At 41.9% G+C, this 21,045-nt stretch overlaps 1 protein-coding gene and 1 long non-coding RNA gene across 5 annotated transcripts in view; one reads left to right on the top strand and one right to left on the bottom strand.

The window, feature by feature from the left end:
* Positions 1–3,846, top strand: part of LOC309615710 — a 43,818-nt gene extending 39,972 nt beyond the window's left edge. The window contains exon 4 of the long non-coding RNA XR_014237004.1: positions 2,828–3,846. This is a non-coding gene — a long non-coding RNA (uncharacterized lncRNA). The remainder of the gene's footprint in view (positions 1–2,827) is intronic.
* The window catches only part of EPSTI1 (epithelial stromal interaction 1), a 105,845-nt gene that overhangs the window by 71,953 nt on the left and 12,847 nt on the right, over positions 1–21,045 (bottom strand). For all 4 annotated transcript variants that reach the window (XM_082365663.1, XM_082365664.1, XM_082365665.1 and 1 more), the window contains 4 exons: positions 18,137–18,195; positions 15,013–15,096; positions 10,683–10,756; positions 2,744–2,827 (listed from right to left, as the gene is read on the bottom strand). In XM_082365663.1, coding sequence (XP_082221789.1) covers positions 2,744–2,827; positions 10,683–10,756; positions 15,013–15,096; positions 18,137–18,195 — 301 coding nt within the window. The remainder of the gene's footprint in view (positions 1–2,743; positions 2,828–10,682; positions 10,757–15,012; positions 15,097–18,136; positions 18,196–21,045) is intronic.

Below are 21,045 nucleotides of genomic sequence, written 5' to 3'. Positions count from 1 at the left end.
GTACACCACTGGAACAATACATAACATCAACATACTCTAATGTAGGGAATACAAGTTTAACTGAAGCATCCCAGAGCCCTCTCCAAAGTTCCCCTTAACCCACAGGATTAACCCTTCCTGGATCCCATTGTCATGATCAGAGGCTAAAGAGCTGGCTGCCTTTCATACCTTTGTGCGTATTAAGGACCCATATGTGCTGGCAGGGAGTACAGTTTACTCTCCCCTTACTCACACACAGGTGGTGACCAATCAGAAAGAGACCCAGTGTTCCCTGGTGACCCCTCCTGGGAGAGGACAAACTGAAGGTCAAGGGGGATTAAGACCAAGAGGCCAAGTTAGAGGTTCTCGGGTGGCAATAGGCTTTTGCATTCGACTTGGCTCATAGTTCCTGGACAGCAGCCATTTGCCTGAGGGGGACGGTGGTATTTTGTAAGCTGGTGTCCATGTGTGTGTTTGCTGTGCAGTTTAAGGAATAAATGCTCCATAAGCACAGCCATTATCGCTTCCCTTGGCCATTTTCACACTGGCAATGTGAAGTATGCCATTTCTAGATGGCTAATGTCCATTTTTCTTTTATCTGACACAAGCTATTAAATGGGCTCACATTTAGTATGAAAAGCAAGATTTATATACAACAGGGAGAGCTAGGTCAGGGTGGCAGTCCGGGCCGATTAGCCAGAGAAATCAACTCTGTGGAAGGACCAGAGTGGGCTGCTCCTTCTCTTGTAAGGCAATTTAGATTAATGCTCCTCAAACCGGTATGTGTACAAGAATCACCTGGAGAGCTTGTTAAAATGCAGGTTCTGTTTCAGAAGGTCTGGGGTGGGACTTGAGATTCTGTATGTCTAATAAGTGATATCAAGGCTGCTGGTTCAAGGACCACATTTTGAATGGGATGGATCTAGACGTATCAACTCCCTCTCCCCATCTCTCACTTTTGGACAAATTTATACCAATAATCATTACATTTGTCATGTTAGAAAAGCCAACCCAGTTAGGACTTCTGTAGTTAATGATTGCTGTACATCTAGTGTTATAGTATAACTTGGAAAGGGAGGGAATGCTGCTTTTACTCAATGTTAAAGAAAACTGTTTCAGCCACTAACATTTCTGAATAGTATACATAATTTGACCAAAGAAGAAATGAGCTATAAATGACCCACAAGCCAGCCAATTATGGGTATTAAATGACAACTAATAAATCACTTTTAGGATAAGAGTTTACAACACAATTCTTTAGGATCTGCAAGCCCCTTAATTAGATTTGATGATTTTCTTAGTTGCACCTGAAATACAGAATGATTATGCTATATAAAGGGAATTCCTTCTCTACAATCACAAGACTGGAGTGTGAACCTTCCTTTGAAGGAAAAAATGGGGCAGGGGTGGGGTTGAATGGAAAAGAGTGAGGAATAGAGAGGTAGAAAGAGAGAGAAAGACAGGTTTTAAAAAGTTATTATGAGAATCTTTTCAATGAAGGTATAATAGCTGATGACTTGGAAGTGAACTGCTGAATCAAATTTAGTAAACAAAGTGCCTATACTCTTTTTTTTTTATACCTCCAGCATTTCAATTCCTCATTTATAAGTCCAGTCTTATCTCTACCCCCTACCTCTTTACAGATGTAGCATCTCTACAGATGTAGCATCTCTACATCTACACATGTTCCCAGCCTTGAGAGACAAGGAGGTGAGGCTTACAGACTCACTTTACAGGAATAGTTCGGAGAGGGGTACAGGCCTGTCCAAGGTCACACAGCACAACAGGACACCTTGCAAGAAAGACTTAGTTTGCTCCCCAGCCAGGTAGAGAGCTCCTCGGGGAAAGAAAAGACTCACACTCTTGCACATTCCACAAGCCATCAGCTTTGGGCTTCATTAACTCTAGTAAAAATATCTATTGCTTGGTAACCACGTTTAAATTTCGACCAACACTGAATCTTTAAGAGGAAAAAAAGAAAGAGAAGGATGAAGAGAGATACAGACAGCAAGAAAAAGAATTGTGTTTTCATGACTTAAACCTGCAGCAGATGTCATACTTGGTCATCAGTATCATGAGTCAATCTCTTGCCCCCAGACCTCCAACACTTAAAACTCATTACAGCTTAGGACTTTGTGGGGAATGGGAGCAGGAAGGGCGGGGGGGGGGGAGGGACTGGGGATAGAAGAACAGTACATTCTTCCTTCTCTAGCAGATGAGCATTTTTAAGAGATTTTTCCCCCCAAGCCCCAGAAAGAGTATCAAAACTAAACACATCAGTTTGAGGTTTGAAATAGATCATATCACTAATACTGAAATGTAAATGCATGCTTTTTCTTTATCAGTGAGAGAGGTATGTTCACCTATTTAACACTCACCCTGGAAAATTCAATATTTGGATATAAATATGATGGTGTACCACTGGTGGCCATTGTTACTAACTGCTGTGCCTTCTGGCCAAATACACAGCTACTCCTTTGATCACTTACCTGGGAGGTGAGAGAGTGTGATGACAAAGAACTCTAGTTCTGAGATCAGTCAGACTGGATTCAAACCCTACTTCTATTTACTGGCTACGAGTCCTTGGGCAAGTTATCTAATCCTCTGTCAGTTTCATTTGCAAACTTGGGTAATAAGAATATTATACACTTCATAGGCTCTTGTGAGGATTAAACACTTTGTATATGAACAGTGTCTAGGACAGAACCTGGCACATCAGAAGCCCTCAGTAAATGCTGACTCACCATTCTCTCCAATGTCTTACCTTTTCTCTCTGAACTGCCTTCATTTTTTGGATTTCGGCTTCTTCAGCTTCCCTCTTGATTCTTATATATTCTTCTCTTTTCAGCTAAATTGTATTGAGATTACAGAAGAAAAAAGCAGTTACTATTTTTCAGTCTGAACCAATGGAACAAAAAATTATGATGAAAGGAGGAGCTTCAAGATGGCAGGAGACTAAGACGTGGAGATCACCTTCCTCCCCACAAATACATCAGAAATACATCTACATGTGGAACAACTCCTACAGAACACCTACTGAACGCTGGCAGGAGACCTCAGACCTCCCAAAAGGCAAGAAACTCCCCACGTACCTGGGTAGGGCAAAAGAAAAAAGAAAAAACAGAAACAAAAGAATAGGGACGGGACCTGCACCAGTGGGAGGGAGCTGTGAAAGAGGAAAGGTTTCCACACACTAGGAAGCCCCTTCGCGGGCGGAGACTGCGGGTGGCCGAGGGGGGAAGCTTCGGAGCCACGGAGGAGAGCGCAGCCACAGGGGTGCGGAGGGCAAAGCGGAGAGATTCCTGCACAGAGGATCAGTGCCGACCAGTACTCACCAGCCTGAGAGGCTTGTCTGCTCACCCACCGGGGCAGGCGGGGGCTGGGAGCTGAGACTCAGGCTTCGGTCGGATCTCGGATCGCAGGGAGAGGACTGGGGTTGGCTGCGTGAACACAGCCTGAAGGGGTTAGCGCACCACAGCTAGCCGGGAGGGAGTGCAGGGAAAAGTCTGGAGCTGCCAAAGAGGCAAGAGACTTTTTCTTGCCTCTTTGTTTCCTGGTGCGCAAGGAGAGGGGATTAAGAGCGCTGCTTAAAGGAGCTCCAGAGATGGGCGCGAGCCGTGGCTATCAGCGCGGACCCTGGACACGGGCATGAGACGCTAAGGCTGCTGCTGCAGCCACCAAGAATCCTGTGTGCGAGCACAGGTCACTATCCACACCGCCCCTCCCGGGAGCCTGTGCAGCCCGCCACTGCCAGGGTCCCGTGATCCAGGGACAACTTCCCCGGGAGAACACACGGCGCGCCTCAGGCTGGTGCAACGTCACGCCGGCCTCTGCCGCCGCAGGCTCGCCTCGCATCCGTACCCTCCCGCCCCCTACACTGAGTAAGCCAGAGCCCCCGAAGCAGCTGCTCCTTTAACCCCGTCCTGTCTGAGCGCAGAACAGATGCCCTCAGGCGACCTACACGCAGAGGCGGGTCCAAATCCAAAGCTGAACCCCAGGAGCTGTGCGAACAAAGAAGAGAAAGGGGAATCTCTACCAGCAGCCTCAGAAGCAGCAGATTAAATCTCCACAATCAACTTGATGTACCCTGCATCTGTGGAATACCTAAATAGACAACGAATCATTCCAAATTGAGGAGGTGGACTTTGGGAGCAACGATATACTTTTTTTTTTTCCCTTTTTCTCTTTTTGTGAGTGTGTATGTATTTGCTTCTGTGTGTGATTTTGTACAGCTTTGCTTTTACCATTTGTCCTAGGGTTCAGTCTCTCCATCTTTTTTTTTTTTTTTTATAGTATAGTTTTTAGCATTTGTTATCATTGGTGGATTTGTGTTTTGGTTTGGTTGCTCTCTTCTTTCTTTTTATTACTTTAAAAAATATATTTTTTAACTATTATTTTTGTTTTACTTTAATAACTTTTAAATTTTATTTTATTTTATCTTCTTTCTTTCTTTCTTTTTCTCCCTTTTATTCTGAGCTGTGTGGATGACAGGCTCTTGGTGCTCCAGCCAGGCATCAGGGCTGTGCCTCTGAGGTGAGAGAGCCAACTTCAGGACATTGGTCCACAAGAGACCTCCCAGCTCCACATAATATCAAATGACAAAAATCTCCCAGAGATCTCCATCTCAACGCCAAGACCCAGCTTCACTCAACGACCAGCAAGCTACAGTGCTGGACACCCTATGCCAAACAACTAGCAAGACAGGAACACAACCCCACCCATTAGCAGGGAGGCTGCCTAAAATCATAATAAGGTTACAGACACCCCAAAACACACCACCAGACGTGGTCCTTCCCACCAGAAAGACAAGATCCAGGCTCATCCACCAGAACACAGGCACTAGTCCCCTCCACCAGGAAGCCTACACAACCCACTGAACCAACCTTAGCCACTGGGGGCAGACACCAAAAACAAAGGGAACTACGAACCTGCAGCCTGTGTAAAGGAGACCCCAAACACAGTAAGTTAAGCAAAATGAGAAGAAAGGGAAACACACAGCAGACGAAGGAGCAAGGTAAAAACCCATCAGACCAAACAAATGAAGAGGAAATAGGCGGTCTACCTGAAACAGAATTCAGAATAATGATAGTAAAGATAATCCAAAATCTTGGAAATAGAATGGAGAAAATATAAGAAATGTTTAACAAGGACCTAGAAGAACTAAAGAGCAAACAAACAGTGATGAACAACACAGTAAATGAAATTAAAATTCTCTAGAAGGGATCAATAGCAGAATAACTGAGGCAGAAAAACGGATAAGTGACCTGGAAGATAAAATAGTGGAAATAACTACTGCAGAGCAGAATAAAGAAAAAAGAATGAAAAGAATTGAGGACAGTCTCAGAGGCCTCTGGGACAACATTAAACGCACCAACATTCGAATTATAGGGGTTCCAGAAGAAGAAGAGAAAAAGAAAGGGACTGAGAAAATATTTGAAGAGATTATAGTTGAAAACTTCCCTAATATGGGAAAATTAATAGTTAATCAAGTCCAGGAAGCACAGACTCCCATACAGGGTAAATCCAAGGAGAAACACACCAAGACACATATTAATCAAACTATCAAAAATTAAATACAAAGAAAAAATATTAAAAGCAGCAAGGGAAAAACAACAAATAACATACAAGGGAATCCCCATAAGGTTAACAGCTGATCTTTCAGCAGAAACTCTGCAAGCCAGAAGGGAGTGGCAGGACATATTTAAAGTGATGAAGGGGGAAAACCTACAACCAAGATTACTCTACTCAGCAAGGATCTCATTCAGATTTGACAGAGAAATTAAAACCTTTACAGACAAGCAAAAGCTAAGAGAATTCAGCACCACCAAACCAACTTTACAACAAATGCTAAAGGAACTTCTCTAGGCAGGAAACACAAGAGAAGGAAAAGACCTACAATAACAAACCCAAAACAATTAAGAAAATGGGAATACATATTGATAACAACCTTAAATGTAAATGGATTAAATGCTTGAACCAAAAGACATAGACTGGCTGAATGGATACAAAAACAAGACCCGTATATATGTTGTCTACAAGAGACCCACTTGAGACCTAGGGACACATAAGACTGAAAGTGAGGGGATGGAAAAAGATATTCCATGCAAATGGAAATCAAAAGAAAGCTGGAAAAGCAATTCTCATATCAGACACAATATACTTTAAAACAACGACTATTACAAGATACAAAGAAGGACACTACATAATGATCAAGGGATCAATCCAAGAAGAAGATATAACAATTGTAAATATTTATGCACCCAACATAGGAGCGCCTCAATACATAAGGCAAATACTAAAAGCCATAAAAGGGGAAATCAACAGTAACACAATCATAGTAGGGGACTTTAACACCCCGCTTTCACCAATGGACAGATCATCCAAAATGAAAATAAATAAGGAAACACAAGCTTTAAATGATACATTAAACAAGATGGACTTAATTGATATTAATAGGACATTCCATCCAAAAACAACAGAATACACTTTCTTCTCAAGTGCTCATGGAAAATTCTGCAGGATAGATCATATCTTAGGTCACAAATCAAGCCTTGTTAAATTTAAGAAAATTGAAATCGTATCAAGTATCTTTTCCAACCACAACGCTATGTGACAGATATCAATTACAGGAAAAAATCTGTAAAAAATACAAACACATGGAAGCTAAACAATACACTACTTAATAACCAAGAGATCACTGAAGAAATCAAAGAGGAAATCAAAAAATACCTAGAAACAAATGACAATGAAAACACGATGACCCAAAACCTATGGGATGCAGCAAAAGCAGTTCTAAGAGGGAAGTTTATAGCAATACAGTCCTACCTCAAGAAACAAGAAACATCTCAAATGAACAACCTAATCTTACACCTAAAGCAATTAGAGAGAGAAGAACAAAAAAAACCCAAAGTTAGCAGAAGGAAAGAACATAAAAATCATATCAGAAATAAATGAAAAAAAATGAAGGCAACAGTAGCAACGATCAATTGAACCAAAAGCTGGTTCTTTGAGAAGATAAACAAAATTGATAAACCATTAGCCAGACTCATCAAGAAAAAAAGGGAGAAGGCTCAAATCAACAAAATTAGTAATGAAAAAGGAGAAGTAACAACTGACACTGCAGAAATACAAAGGGTCATGAGAGATTACAACAAACAACTATATGTCAATAAAATGGACAATCTGGAAGAAATGGACAAATTCTAAGAAAAGCACAGCCTTCTGAGACAGAACCAGGAAGAAACAGAAAATATAAACAGACCAATCACAAGCACTGAAATTGAGACTGTGATTAAAAATCTTCCAACAAACTAAAGCCCAGGACTAAATGGCTTCACAGGCAAATTCTGTCCAACATTTAGAGAAGAGCTAAAACCTATCCTTCTCAAACTCTTCCAAAATATAGCAGAGGGAGGAACTCTCCCAAACTCATTCTACAAGACCACCATCACCCTGATACCAAAACCAGACAAAGATGTCACAAAGAAAGAAAACTACAGGCCAATATCACTGATGAACATAGATGCAAAAATCCTCAACAAAATACTAGCAAACAGACTCCAACAGCACATTAAAAGGATCATACACCATGATCAAATGGGGTTTATTCCAGGAATGCAAGGATTCTTCAATATACGCAAGTCAATCAATGTGATACACCATATTAACAAACTGAGGAGAAAAACCATATGATTATCTCAATAGATACAGAGAAAGCTTTTGACAAAATTCAACACCCATTTATGATAAAAACCCTCCAAAAAGCAGGTATAGAGGGAACTTACCTCAACATAATAAAGGCCATATATGACAAACCCACAGCCAACATCGTTCTCAATCATGAAGAACTGAAACCATTTCCTCTAAGATCAGGAACAAGACAAGGTTGCCCACTCTCACCACTATTATTCAACATAGTTTTGGAAGTTTTAACCACAGCAATCAGAGAAGAAAAAGGAAAAAAAGGAATCCAAATGGGAAAAGAAGAAGTAAAGCTGTCACTGTTTGCAGATGACATGATACTATACATAGAGAATCCTAAAGATGCTACCAGAAAACTCCTAGAGCTAATCAATGAATTTGGTAAAGTAGCAGGATACAAAATTAATGCACAGAAATCTCTTGTATTCCTATACACTGATGATGAAAAATCTGAAAGTGAAATTAAGAAAACACTCCCATTTACCATTGCAATGAAAAGAATAAAATATCTAGGAATAAACCTACCTAAGGAGACAAAAGACCTGTATGCAGAAAATTATAAGACACTGATGAAAGAAATTAAAGATGATACAAATAGATGGAGAGATATACCATGTTCTTGGATTGGAAGAATCAACACTGTGAAAATGACTCTACTACCCAAAGCAATCTACAGATTCAATGCAATCCCTATCAAACTACCACTGGCATTTTTCACAGACCTAGAACAAAAAATTTCACAATTTGTATGGAAACACAAAAGACCCCGAATAGCCAAAGCAATCTTGAGAAGGAAAAACGGAGCTGGAGGAATCAGGCTCCCAGTCTTCAGCCTATACTACAAAGCTACAGTAATCAAGACAGTATGGTACTGGCACAAAAACAGAAATATAGATCAATGGAACAGGAGAGAAAGCCCAGAGATAAACCCATGCACATATGGTCACCTTATCCTTGATAAAGGAGGCAATAATATACAATGGAGAAAAGACAGCCTCTTCAATAAGTGGTGCTGGGAAAACTGGACAGCTATAAGTAAAAGAATGAAATTAGAACACTCCCTAACACCATACACAAAAATAAACTCAAAATGGATTAAATGGATTAAATGTAAAGCCAGACACTATCAAACTCTTAGAGGAAAACATAGGCAGAACACTCTATGACCTAAATCACAGCAAGATCCTTTTTGACCCACCTCCTGAGAAATGGAAATGAAAACAAACAAATGGGACCTAATGAAACTTAAAAGCTTTTGCATAGCAAAGGAAATCATAAACAAGACGAAAAGACAACCCTCAGAATGGGAGGAAATATTTGCAAACGAAGCAACTGACAAAGGATTAATCTCCAAAATTTACAAGCAGCTCATGCAGCTCAATATCAAAAAAATAAACAACCCAATCCAAAAATGGGCAGAAGACCTAAATAGACTTTTCTCCAAAGATGATATACAGATTGCCAACAAACATATGAAAGAATGCTCAACATCATTAATCATTAGAGAAATGCAAATCAAAACTACAATGAGATATCATCTCACACCAGTCAGAATCGCCATCATCAAAAAATCTACAAACAATAGATGCTGGAGAGGGTGTGGAGAAAAGGGAACCCTCTTGCACTGTTGGTGGGAATGTAAATTGATACAGCCACTATGGAGAACAGTATGGAGGTTCCTTAAAAAACTAAAAATAGAACTACCATACGACCCAGGAATCCCACTACTGGGCATATACCCTGAGAAAACCATAATTCTAAAAGAGTCATGTACCACAATATTCATTGCAGCTCTATTTACAATAGCCAGGACATGGAAGCAACCTAAGTGTCCATCGACAGATGAATGGATAAAGAAGATGTGGCACATATATACAATGGAATATTACTCAGCCATAAAAAGAAATGAGATTGAGTTATTTGTAGTGAGGTGGATGGACCTAGAGTCTGTCATACAGAGTGAAGTAAGTCAGAAAGAGAAAAACAAATACCGTATGCTAACACATATATATGGAATCTAAAAAAGAAAAAAAAAAAGGTCATGAAGAACCTAGGGGCAAGACAGAAATAAAGACGCAGACCTACTGGAGAATAGACTTGAGGATACGGGGAGGGGGAAGGGTAAGCTGTGACAAAGTGAGAGAGTGGCATGGACATATATACACTACCAAATGTAAAATAGATAGCTAGTGGGAAGCAGCCACATAGCACAGGGAGATCAGCTTGGTGCTTTGTGACCACCTATAGGGTGGGATAGGGAGGGTGGGAGGCAGGGAGAGGCAAGAGGGAAGAGATATGGGAACATATGTATATGTATAACTGATTCACTTTGTTATAAAGCAGAAAGTAACACACCATTTTAAAGCAGTTATACTCCAATAAAGATGTTAAAAAAAAATTATGATGAAAGGCAAATTACAGTATTTTTTGTGCTATAGCGTGCCATGATTATAGGTTGGTTCTTCGAGCTACTTAGATCACAGAGGATGGTCAGGCCACATCTGCTGCCCATGAAATTTCTTTGTGTTTCTTCCTTGGTCTCTGTCTTTCTGTCTCCTCTGTCCCCAACCCACCTCCACCAGGTTGGAGAGAAGAAAGGGCAGGTAATTTTTCCTGATTATAAAACTCAGAGTTCACTTTAAAAAAAAAAAAAATTGCTGGAGTCTTAAAAATTTTTTTAGTACTTTCAGGACTGGAATGGAGTAAACAAATCCATGTTCTTGGAACTCGAATATTCAAAACATAGTAGAGACTTAAACTAGGGGGGAAAAAACCCCTTTACCAAAGGTCTCACTGACTGATAGACAGCTTGGGTGAGAATTTGCAGTATTTATCCCTTCACTTCTCACATCCTGATTTCTTTGATTTTTGAGACTTTCTTTTGCAGTTTGTTCGAAGGTTTTATGCTTTTGGTAAAGTTACTGTGTTATTTCATGGTTACTTTGAAAGTGCTGGTACTCTAATTTCCTGCCAAATTTAAGCTAAAAGAGATGGATTCTGACCTTTTTCTGGTATTTAGATTGTATCAGTTGAAGTTGTTGTCTCTGCCTGACTTCAACCTCTGACTGGTTTCCACCTAAGTAAACAAAAAAGTCATGAAGGTGAAACATGAATGTTAAGCTGAATTGTCAGCCATCAGAGACTAATTAAATACATGATAAGTCTACACCATGAGTTTCTTCAACATTTTCATACCCCTGGAAATAAGGACATAACTGAAACCAAGTCCCCCTAAAACCAAGTTCCTCTGCCGAGTTTATGATTGACCTCTCTATCCAAAACGTTACTCCCTTTCTTGTCCAATACCTGTTCTCCTCAAGATTAAGGAATATTAAAGAAAAGGGGGAACTGTAACTGAGCAAGACCCTATGGGTTCTTCCCGGGACAGACCCCTCCCCTGTATCCTCTGCTTTAGCTCCTCCCTGAAGTACCTACAGAATACTATCTGATGCACATTTCCTGAGTTGTTTTACAGATGCTAAAACCCCCACCAAATGGAAGATGCAAGCACGTGATGACCATGAGCACACAGCCCCCAAGCCTCCTGGAGCCTAAGGATTGATAACGTTAACCCCTGTGACACAGCCAGCCCTGTTACCTCACCATCAACCAATCAGAATTGTGCACAAGCTGATCACTCCCCTCCCTCACCTGGCCTTTAAAAATGCTTTCCTGAGAACCGTCGGGGAGTTCAGGTTTTTTGAGCACTAGCTGTCCCCAGCTCCTTGGCTGATGATGCCTTACTGAACTGCACTTCCCTTCACCACAACCCAGTGTCAGTAGCTTGGCTTTACTGCGCATTGAGCAGGCCCAAATTTGGTTCGGTAACATAACCAGTTTTTTAAATAAGACATTAAACAACAGTAATTGCATAAAAGAGAAAGAGCTGGACAGAAAGATAAGGCCATATTCCCCCAAGAAGAGGACAATGCTACTAAGGTTTTTCAATCATGTAGGTATTCAAATTTTTCTTTAGACTGAAATCACACCTGAAGGTCCATGCTAAATAATAAGAAATAGTGCTCTGGAAATTCCAGAACACTCTTTCTGCTAGAGTATGACCATTCCTTAACCTAATAAAGATGATGATCAGTGATGCTTCCAATGTTTTTCTTCTTCTGACTCTATTGCCCTGTATTCAAGTAGCAAAAGCTCAGGAAAGCCTCAGAGGTCTTGCCATGAGACGAGTATACAGTCTTTATAACCCAGTTTTTAAAAGTACAATGGGAATATTCTAATTAAAATTGATTGTCAATCCATACTATTTATTGTTCTTTTCTTTAGGTATTCAAGAGAAAAATATGGATGTTAGGTCATTCGTCTGCTCTCTCTTAAACCTATAATAACTGGGGGCCAGAAATCCTTGCAGTTTGACAATCATCTAAGAATTACTGTTTAGGGATTTCTCAGTGTTCATGCAAGCTTGGCGTGCATATTTTAAAGATTCCTTTGAAATAATTCTCCGGTGATTTGGTCACTAAAAGTGTCAGTTCTCTGAAAGATTCACTTGCACAGAAGATGCAGTAAAACAATTTGCATTCATCATAGTTGTTATAATTGAACAGATAAAGACACCACAGAGACTTCTGAGTCCCAAAAGCTCTATAATACCTGTTTGGTCTTGACCCTAAGGAAAGAAACAGTGAGGGCTATTGAGGCTTTTATCTAATGTTACAGCCACTTTCAGTATCTCCTAGAACCATTCCAATATTTTACGGGGTAGAGGAATAGAAGAGGAGTTGAGAATTTAAAAATGGAGAAAGTTGGACGTTCCTGGCAGTCCAGTGGTTAAGACCCCATGCTTCCATTGCAGGGGGCGTGGATTCAATCCCTCGTCAGGGAACTAAGATCCCACATGCCGCATGGCGTGGCCAAAAAATTAAAAAATTAAATTAAAAAATAAAAATGCAGAAAGATGTATAAGCATTTGCAGGTGTTCTTTAAAACTCATCTCAAAGTTTAAAACATTCTAGAATTCTTTTCTACTCGCTACCCTCTTCCCCCTTGACCATTCCTAGGTACGCCATATAGCAGAACTCCTGCTCTTTTTTTGCTTAAGGCCCCAAGACAGTAGGCACCGACAACTCCAAATCCCCAAGGCAAGTGTTTGGCTCCCTAGGCAGGATCTGCAAGGGAGTAACTGAAAACCAGTTTGGGGAACCTTAATTGGCAACTACCTTCAGTCTATAAAAGAGGTTAGCTAGGTCAAAGGAAGGTAGACATCAGAGAGAAGATGTCTTTGTGAATTTCATCTTCTCTGTGTATGTGTTTGGGGAAGGAGGAATCTTCACATCAATGTGAGTAAGAGAGGTTTAATGAAAATCACTTGAAGGGCTCAATCTGTGTCCCCAAGAGACTGAGGGACCTAGTGGACCCATGCTGAGGAAGGTCAGAGCCAAAAGGCACATGGCTGCTCTCATGTGGCTACTCAGACTGGTCATAAAGAAGAGATGGCTGAAGGGCAAATGGCCTGTATTCCCAGAGTTTGTGGGAAGGATACACAAGTGTTTCCTGCACTCCCAATCTGGTTGTCATGAAAGAGAATGCCAATCTAAAGTCATCTTAAAGGGACTTGCCCGGGATTTCCCTGGCAGTCCAGTGGTTAAGACTCTGCACTTCCACTGCAGGGGGCACGGGTTCGATCCCTGGTTGGGGAGCTAAGATCCTGTATGCCGCACGGCATGGCCAAAAAAATAAAAAAGGGCCTTGCCCATGTGGGCCACCCAGAGGTACAATGGAGCTCTACAAAGATAGTCCAGCTACCAAGAGCCAGTGGCGAAGCCAAGCACTGCCAGCAGGAAGAAGTATCATATTTATCAAGGAAATCCAGGTGAGAGATGGCTGGCAGGCAAGGAGGGACTCTGAAGAACTCCAAGAACCCCAGGGGTGAGAAGCACAGTAAACACACACCAAAACTTGAAGAAACTGGGATCGGTGCACTATAGACCCTAACCTCTCCTTCTCCCTTTGACCCATGAGGGGTCAGAATCTGGGAACAGTTGAGTCAATAGTGAAAAATTCAGCCACACCCCATTTCCTTTGCCAACTTTCTATCCAAAATAGACCTGGGCTGGAGCAGGGAAGAAGCTTTAATCTCTGTCAGTAACAGAGTTTTGACCAGTATTTAGGACTAAACTTAATTACTGAAATGACACTGTTTTTATGCCTAGAATTAGCTGGACAACTTTATTATTTGAGAAATACCAAAAAGATCTAATTTCATCCAAAGAACATAAGAAAAAGTAGACCCACATAGCTGGTGTGAGGGGGCCAGTTAGGAAGGACAAAGCTGTCTCCAGGTTGCACCCCTCAAATGCAGCTTATTCAGCAAAATGGTGACACGAGATTAACCCCTTTCATGAAATACAGTGGGATGATGATGATAATACTATTACTTGCACCCATTAAGTGATTACCAAATTAGGTTATTTTTACCCACATCTTGGAAAAAATACTTCTTGACAACTACTATGAGGGACTTCCCTGGCAGGCCAGTGGTTAAGACTCTGCACTTCCACTGCAGGGGGCGTGGGTTCGATCCCTGGTAGGGAAACTAAGATCCCGCATGCCACACGGTGCAGCCAAAAAAATAAATAAATAGATAAAACCACTGTGAGAGTAAGTGGCCTCTGACTCGTAACACATTTGTGTGAACTAAATCTGTGGGAACTGTGTGTCCAGCCCTTTAAGCTCTCAGCTGCTTCTGGAAGAGAAAAGAGAAGATGTGAATGATTCCCATTAGAGGGCTTCCCTGTTGAATGATTCAAACACCAGGCAAAGGCAGCACAGACAATTCATCACACTGCCACGTGCTCCAGAGGCCCAAAAGTCTCTATTTGCGAATGAAAACACAGGCGATGTTCTCTTTATACCCACCCTGTGTCCCCAGCCCACTCACATCTTAGTGTTGGAATTGACTCTCCATTCATTCTTTTTCCCATAACCAGTTAACTGCCATGATTAATATGCTTATGATAGCACTAATCAGGATGGGAGTAAAAGCTATGACAGGGCATATGCAGCGCCCAAGTAAGATTTCTTCAGAGCTGATCAACTAAGAGGCTCTAAATTATTTGGCAATTAAGCCATCCTTTTATTCCCACATAACTGTGGCATCATCCATTTGCTACTTGCAGAAAATCAGAAACAACAGTATACCTGCATACTTTTGACTTTAAGTGCATGTTTTGACATTAAATGCATTCCATTTCAAGCAGCACGATGGTCCAATGACCTATAACGTACATTGAAAGACAGATGTGGGCAAGATGCTAACAGGATCCTTGGGTGGCCCTGTCCTTCCGCATTCAAGCAACTGGCTTGCTGGCTTACCTAGCTGCATGGGTGCCAGGTTAATGGGCTTCGTCCTTTGTTGCTCCTTCCACCTCTCCAGGTCCTTCAGCTCTTTTGCAGCCACTAAGCCAGGTGAGAAATATCAAATCATCAATTATTAGAGCATGAAAAGGGAACTGCTCCCTTGAAAGCATCACAAACCACCATCAGATGGACAATTAACTACATGCAAGCATGAGTGGACGAGATATCCAGGAAAGGAAGACACCACCCACCCAGTCCTAACCCCTTGGGGTCACCCTAAGGCACTTTCTCTCCAAGAGTCTGCACAGAAGGTTCAAGTTTGAAAACAGGGGCTTCCCTGGTGGCGCAGGGGTTAAGAATCCGCCTGCCAATGCAGGGGACGTGGGTTCGAGCCCTGGTCCAGGAAGATCCCACGTGCCGCGGAGCAACTAAGCCCGTGCACCACAACTACTGAGCCCACGTGCCACAACTACTGAAGCCCGCACACCTAGAGCCCTTGCGCCTAGAGCGCATGCTCCGCAACGAGAGAAGCCACTGCAATGAGAAGCCCGCGCACCACAACGAAGAGTAGCCCCTGCTCGTAGGCCCCGCTCACCGCAACTAAAGAATGGCTGCGCGCAGCAACAAAGACCCAACGTAGCCAAAAATAAATAAATTAAATAAAATTTTTTTAAAAATTGAAAACAACCTGAACTCCTACTAAATAAAGAAGTTTAGTTTTTCATCCCACTCTGGCATTTTTCAAACCCTATATCATTTAATGTTAAAAGTTTCCTATAGAGAGTGTGTACAAAACATTCATGTGTCAATAAGAACTTTTCACACAGAGTAAACATAAATCCCCATAAAATTCTAATGCCCGTATTCACTTTAAATATTCCCCAAGCTTAATGTAACCATGAGGAACGAGGCCTCTCTGATTCCTGGCACTTGGAACCGCTAGGCTGAGCCTCCTGCCTGTAGAGCAGTGCTCATTCCCCAAATATACACTGAATGGCAGCAGGGGGCGCCAGAGACACTAGTTCTGTTCTTCCAACGTATGCCTGAATCTCATTAGAAGTGATTATTTCAAACGTCCATATATAATATTTTTTAATTATTAGAGGGAAAAAAACTTTCTGCAACATCTCAAAAATCCAGACCGCACTGAGGCTTAAATTCCTGTTAACTATTTAAATCAAAAACTTGTAAAATGCCAGAATCTTTGGGATTCCGTTGGTCACCTGCAGGCAGTGCCCACAGTCACCGTGTTAGCATAGGTGTGATTGTCATATTCTGCACAGACTCAGATGTACCACCCAGGGGCCTACCTGTCCAGTGGAGACCTTTATAAAGCTGCTTTCCTGCTATGCCCTTATGTCCATTGGTCATTGCAAAATTAAATTTCCTATTAAGATCAAGATAGGAGAGCACAGAATCTCAGTGCTAGCCCCACAGTTGACTTGAACAAGCCTCAGAACTTGTTTGTGAATTAAATGAACTTTAGTTCTCCTTCCAACTCTAAGGTATAATACTGTAACTTTAAAGGGCAGCATTTATTTTACTGTACAACTTCAGTTAAGCATGTTATATGCCCACTAGGTACACGGAGCACAAAAACAAGTAAGATGTAGCCCCTGCCCTCAAAGAGCTTATAATCTAAAGAAGGAAAGTGAAGTCACGAATAAAAACAGCTGAGGGTAGTGAAGTCACGAATAAAAACTGCTGATAGTTACAAAATTATGGGAACATAGAGACGAAAAAGAAGGGCTTCCCTGGTGGCGCAGTGGTTGGGAGTCTGCCTGCTAGTGCAGGGGACACGGGTTCGGGCCCTGGTCTGGGAGGATCCCGCATGCCGCGGAGCAACTGGGCCCGTGAGCCACAACTACTGAGCCTGCGCGTCTGGAGCCTGTGCTCCGCAGCGGGAGAGGCCGCGATAGTGAGAGGCCCGCGCGCTGCGATGAGGAGTGGCCCCCGCTTGCTGCAGCTGGGGAGAGCCCTCGCACAGAGGCGAAGGCCCAATACAGCCATAGATAAATGAATAAATAAATAAATAATTAAAAAAAAAAAAAAGAAGAGACTAAAAAAAAAAATTCCATTAAGAAGGAATGGGACAGGGACTTCCCTGGTGGTGCAGTGGTTAAGAATCCGCCTGTCAGTGCAGGGGACATGGGTTCGAGCCCTGGTCCGGGAAGATCCCACATGCCACGGAGCAACTCAGCCTGTGCGCCACAACCAGTGAGCCTGCGCTCTAGAGACCGCGAGCCACAACTACTGAGCCCGTGTGCCACAACTACTGAAGCCCACATGCCTAGAGCCCATGCTCTGCAACAAGAGAAGCCACGGCAATGAGAAGCCCGGGAACCGCAACGAAGAGTAGCCCCTGCTCACCGCAACTAGAGAAAGCCCGCGCACAGCAATGAAGACCCAATGCAGCCAAAAATAAAAATAAATAAATAAAAATTTATAAAAAAGAAGGAATGGGACAGATCTGCAAAGAGACAGATTTTATAATCTATTTCATATATCACTTGTCTCTTTCAAAAGTGTTCCAAGTCCTGTAAGGATATCTGCAGTGAGCCCAATTTTACAGGAACTTGATAGGTCTATTGACAATAGGCGTGAAATTGTTTAAGCCCAACAGAAACCTCAGATTTATAACCATGCAATGAGTTCTGCTATTAACACAGAGAAACAAATTTAGAAGCACTAACAATAGAATAATTTTAAAAGGTATAATTAAAACTGCCAAATTTGGGCTTCCCTGGTTGCGCAGTGGTTAAGAATCCACCTGCCAATGCAGGGGACACAGATTCGAGCCCTGGTCTGGGAAGATCCCAAATGCCGGGAAGCAGTTAAGCCCGTGAGCCACAACTACTGAGCCCGCGCTCTAGAGCCCGCGAGCCACAACTACTGAAGCCGCGTGCCTAGAGCCCGTGCTCCATGACAAGAGAAGCCACCGCAGTGAGAAGCCCACGCACCGCAACAAAGCGTAACCCCCACTCACCGCAACTAGAGAGAGCCCGCGTGCAGCAATGAAGACCCAATGCAGCCAAAAATCAATTTTTAAAAAAATTATGAATAAAGTAACAAAAATTGTAGTTTAAAAACAAAAAGAAAGAAAATGAGAAGTATTTTGAATGGTAAATAATATACATACTCTGTTGCATCTCATTTCTTCGTTTTTCATTTGGTACTATCAAGGTATATGCACCTGTGCTAGAATGAAGAGAAAAAAATCGATTATCATGAGAAATTATTAATGCATATAAAGCACCATACATTCTTCCTGATAATATACTGTATTTATGATCATCACCATCACATAGGTACTAGGAAAGATAATATTCCTCTTAAGACCCAGGTGTGTTCTCCAGGAGCTTACAATCTAGCTGGTAAAGTAAAACAAGTGCACACGGCCACATATGGAAATATAAAGCAGTTGATGAAGAATGACAAGTGACTTCTTCAGGGTCAGCTCTTGGTAAACTGTCTTTGTAGGGATCCACTGTGCCTCCAGGTGGCGCTCACGGGCACATCCCTTTGAGATGACTGGCATTCTCTTCCATGTCACCCACAACAGGAGTACAGGAAACACTCACACATTTTTTGCTCCCACAAACTGGGCGTAGGAGCCATTTGCAATGCAGCCACCTCCTGATGACCCATCTGAGTGGCCAGATGGCCACAGTCTTGTGTTTTGGGGCTTTGACTTCTAGGCAGGGGTCTGCTGGGCCCCTCATTCTCCTGGGGACACAGGTCGAGCATAATCAGGAGTTCAGAGAAGTAAGGAGTCACTTCAATTCTCTGGGGGGATGGGGGAGCGGGGACCAGGGAAGACTTCATTTAAGCAAAAATATTCACCACTAAGGTACAAGAAGTTGTTACAATATTGTGAGCTTTTGAGGGTAGAAACTGTGCTTGAGGGATCCATATATGCCCAGCCCCTGGCACAAAGTAACTGCTTGATGAATGTGGGCTGAATTGAAATGAAATGATGCCAGAGACCCAGTCCGTGAGTCTGTGCTGGGGTGGCTCTTCTTTGTGATGATACATGTAGTCCCACAGAAGTATGAATACTTCATAGAGCAAAAATATAGCACAACAAGACTGCGGCGTACATGTAGGTACAGTGTGAGGGGAAATGTTATGGATAAATACAATCAGCTTATAAATGTAAGTCTTTTTTTAAAAATCCCAGATACTCTTAGAAGTCTTTGTCCAACACAGAACGTACAATTTCAAAGGACAAATTAGCAAAGATTGAACAGTAAAGGCCAAAAGTGCTGATTAACAGAAGCCATTTCTTCCTTATCTCATTTTCCTAGCAGTAAGCCTTCAGCCAGCTTCAAACTGGGCTTTAATTTTAGAGTTGTACATGGGAGGTGTGCAACCACCTTTGCATGCAAACAGGGCTGCTGGATGCCCAATTACCTAACGTATACCAGCAGACGTTGCATGTGTAGCCTAGCATGCGTACAATGGGATGAATACAAAATTAGGAGGCAGCCGCTGGAAATTAATCCCCTGTCCATTGCATATTCTTTGTTCACCCTCAGAAAGATCTTTCACTCCTCAATTGTCCACACTTTATAGAAGCTTAGGAGCTGCAGTTCTGTGGGTAGTACCTGCAAACTTGAGTATGATGCAATAGTGAGCCATTCTTCAGAGCCTTAAAGATGAAACGAGATACCGGATTTAAATGCCAACCATGAAATTACTGCAGAATCATCAATGTCCGTTAACATTGTGGTATGGAGCTTCTCACCATACCAGGGATTTGACTACACTGCAAATCAGTTGTTCTTAAACTTTAGCATGCATCAGAATCACTTGGACGGCTTGTAAAATGTTGAGTTTCTGATTCAGTAGGTATGGGACGGGGGGCACCTATAACTTGCATTTTTAACAGTTCCCAGATGATGATGATATTCTTGATCTGGGGACCACACTTTGAGAACCAGTGCTGTACATCAATCAAGCTGTCTTCAAACATTTGGACTAAAAGGGAATTGAGGGATTAATAAATCATTGATAAAGACACAGACGTTAAATCATATGCCGAAGATCATGAGGTTAATTAAGCAATAGTGCTGAGACTCAAACCAAGCACTTTTGACTTAGACCAGGTGGGTGTCTGGAGCTAAGTATTCAGCTCAACGTAGAAAACATAAAATATGACTGTCCTTAACTTCGGCCTCTTGATAGACTTCCAAACAAAGTAAATCTACTTAGCCAAGCACCCATTATGGACTTGTTACGTTAGGGGCTTATGAGGAATGAGGGGAGATACCAAAAAAACAGACACCAACCCCTTTAACAGAGCTTACACTTTAATTAGGAACAATTCATGAAACCACCAGAGCAGACCACAAGGATATTCAAACAAGCCTCAAAGTGGAATGATGGAAGTAGTCAGAGATGCAAGGTGGAGGGGAGTCAGTGAGACCCCAGAGGAGTAGAAATTTTCAGAGAAGAATAGCAAGTTGAGGCTTAAAGGATAGGATCTCAAGTGGCAAAAAGGGTTTCTGTGCTAGCACTTTGCTAAGAGAAGCTTCATAGAGAATTTTCCAAGTTCCATGAATCTCTCTTATGAAAATATCAGGAAAGGTTTGAAAAGAAAAAACAGTTTGTAAAAGATTTTATTCTACAGTATCTAATCTGATTAGGTTTAAGTGTGACAATATCACACTAGAATCTTTAGCCTTAGGAATAGGACTGTGGTCAATCTATGGCCAACATGTGTAGCCGACAAGTACCCAGACAATACAGGGCCATGAAAAAAGGGGGAGAATTTTCTAGCCTTGAAATCAGAGGCTTTTAATCGAAAACATTCAAACATAACCCCAGGCTCAAGGACAGTGGTCCCAGTAATAAATGTTTTATGTTAGAGAATTCCTTAGCAACCTTCTTAGCAATATCTTATTGGCTGAAAATGTCAAATCTGAAATATAATATTCAGAAGAAAGCATTGCCAAGTAATGGAGCCTCTATTCCTCTTCCTTCCTATAGGAAGAGGAGCTTAAGTCTAAATATCGGCTTTTTATTTTTTAATATCCTGTGGCAGAG

The sequence above is a fragment of the Balaenoptera borealis genome (genome assembly GCF_965194805.1).
Source record: "Balaenoptera borealis genome assembly, chromosome: 18".
NCBI classification, from domain to species: Eukaryota; Metazoa; Chordata; class Mammalia; order Artiodactyla; family Balaenopteridae; genus Balaenoptera; species Balaenoptera borealis.
Note: the sequence above shows the minus strand (reverse complement) of the source record. Positions and strands in the feature narration are given on the sequence as shown.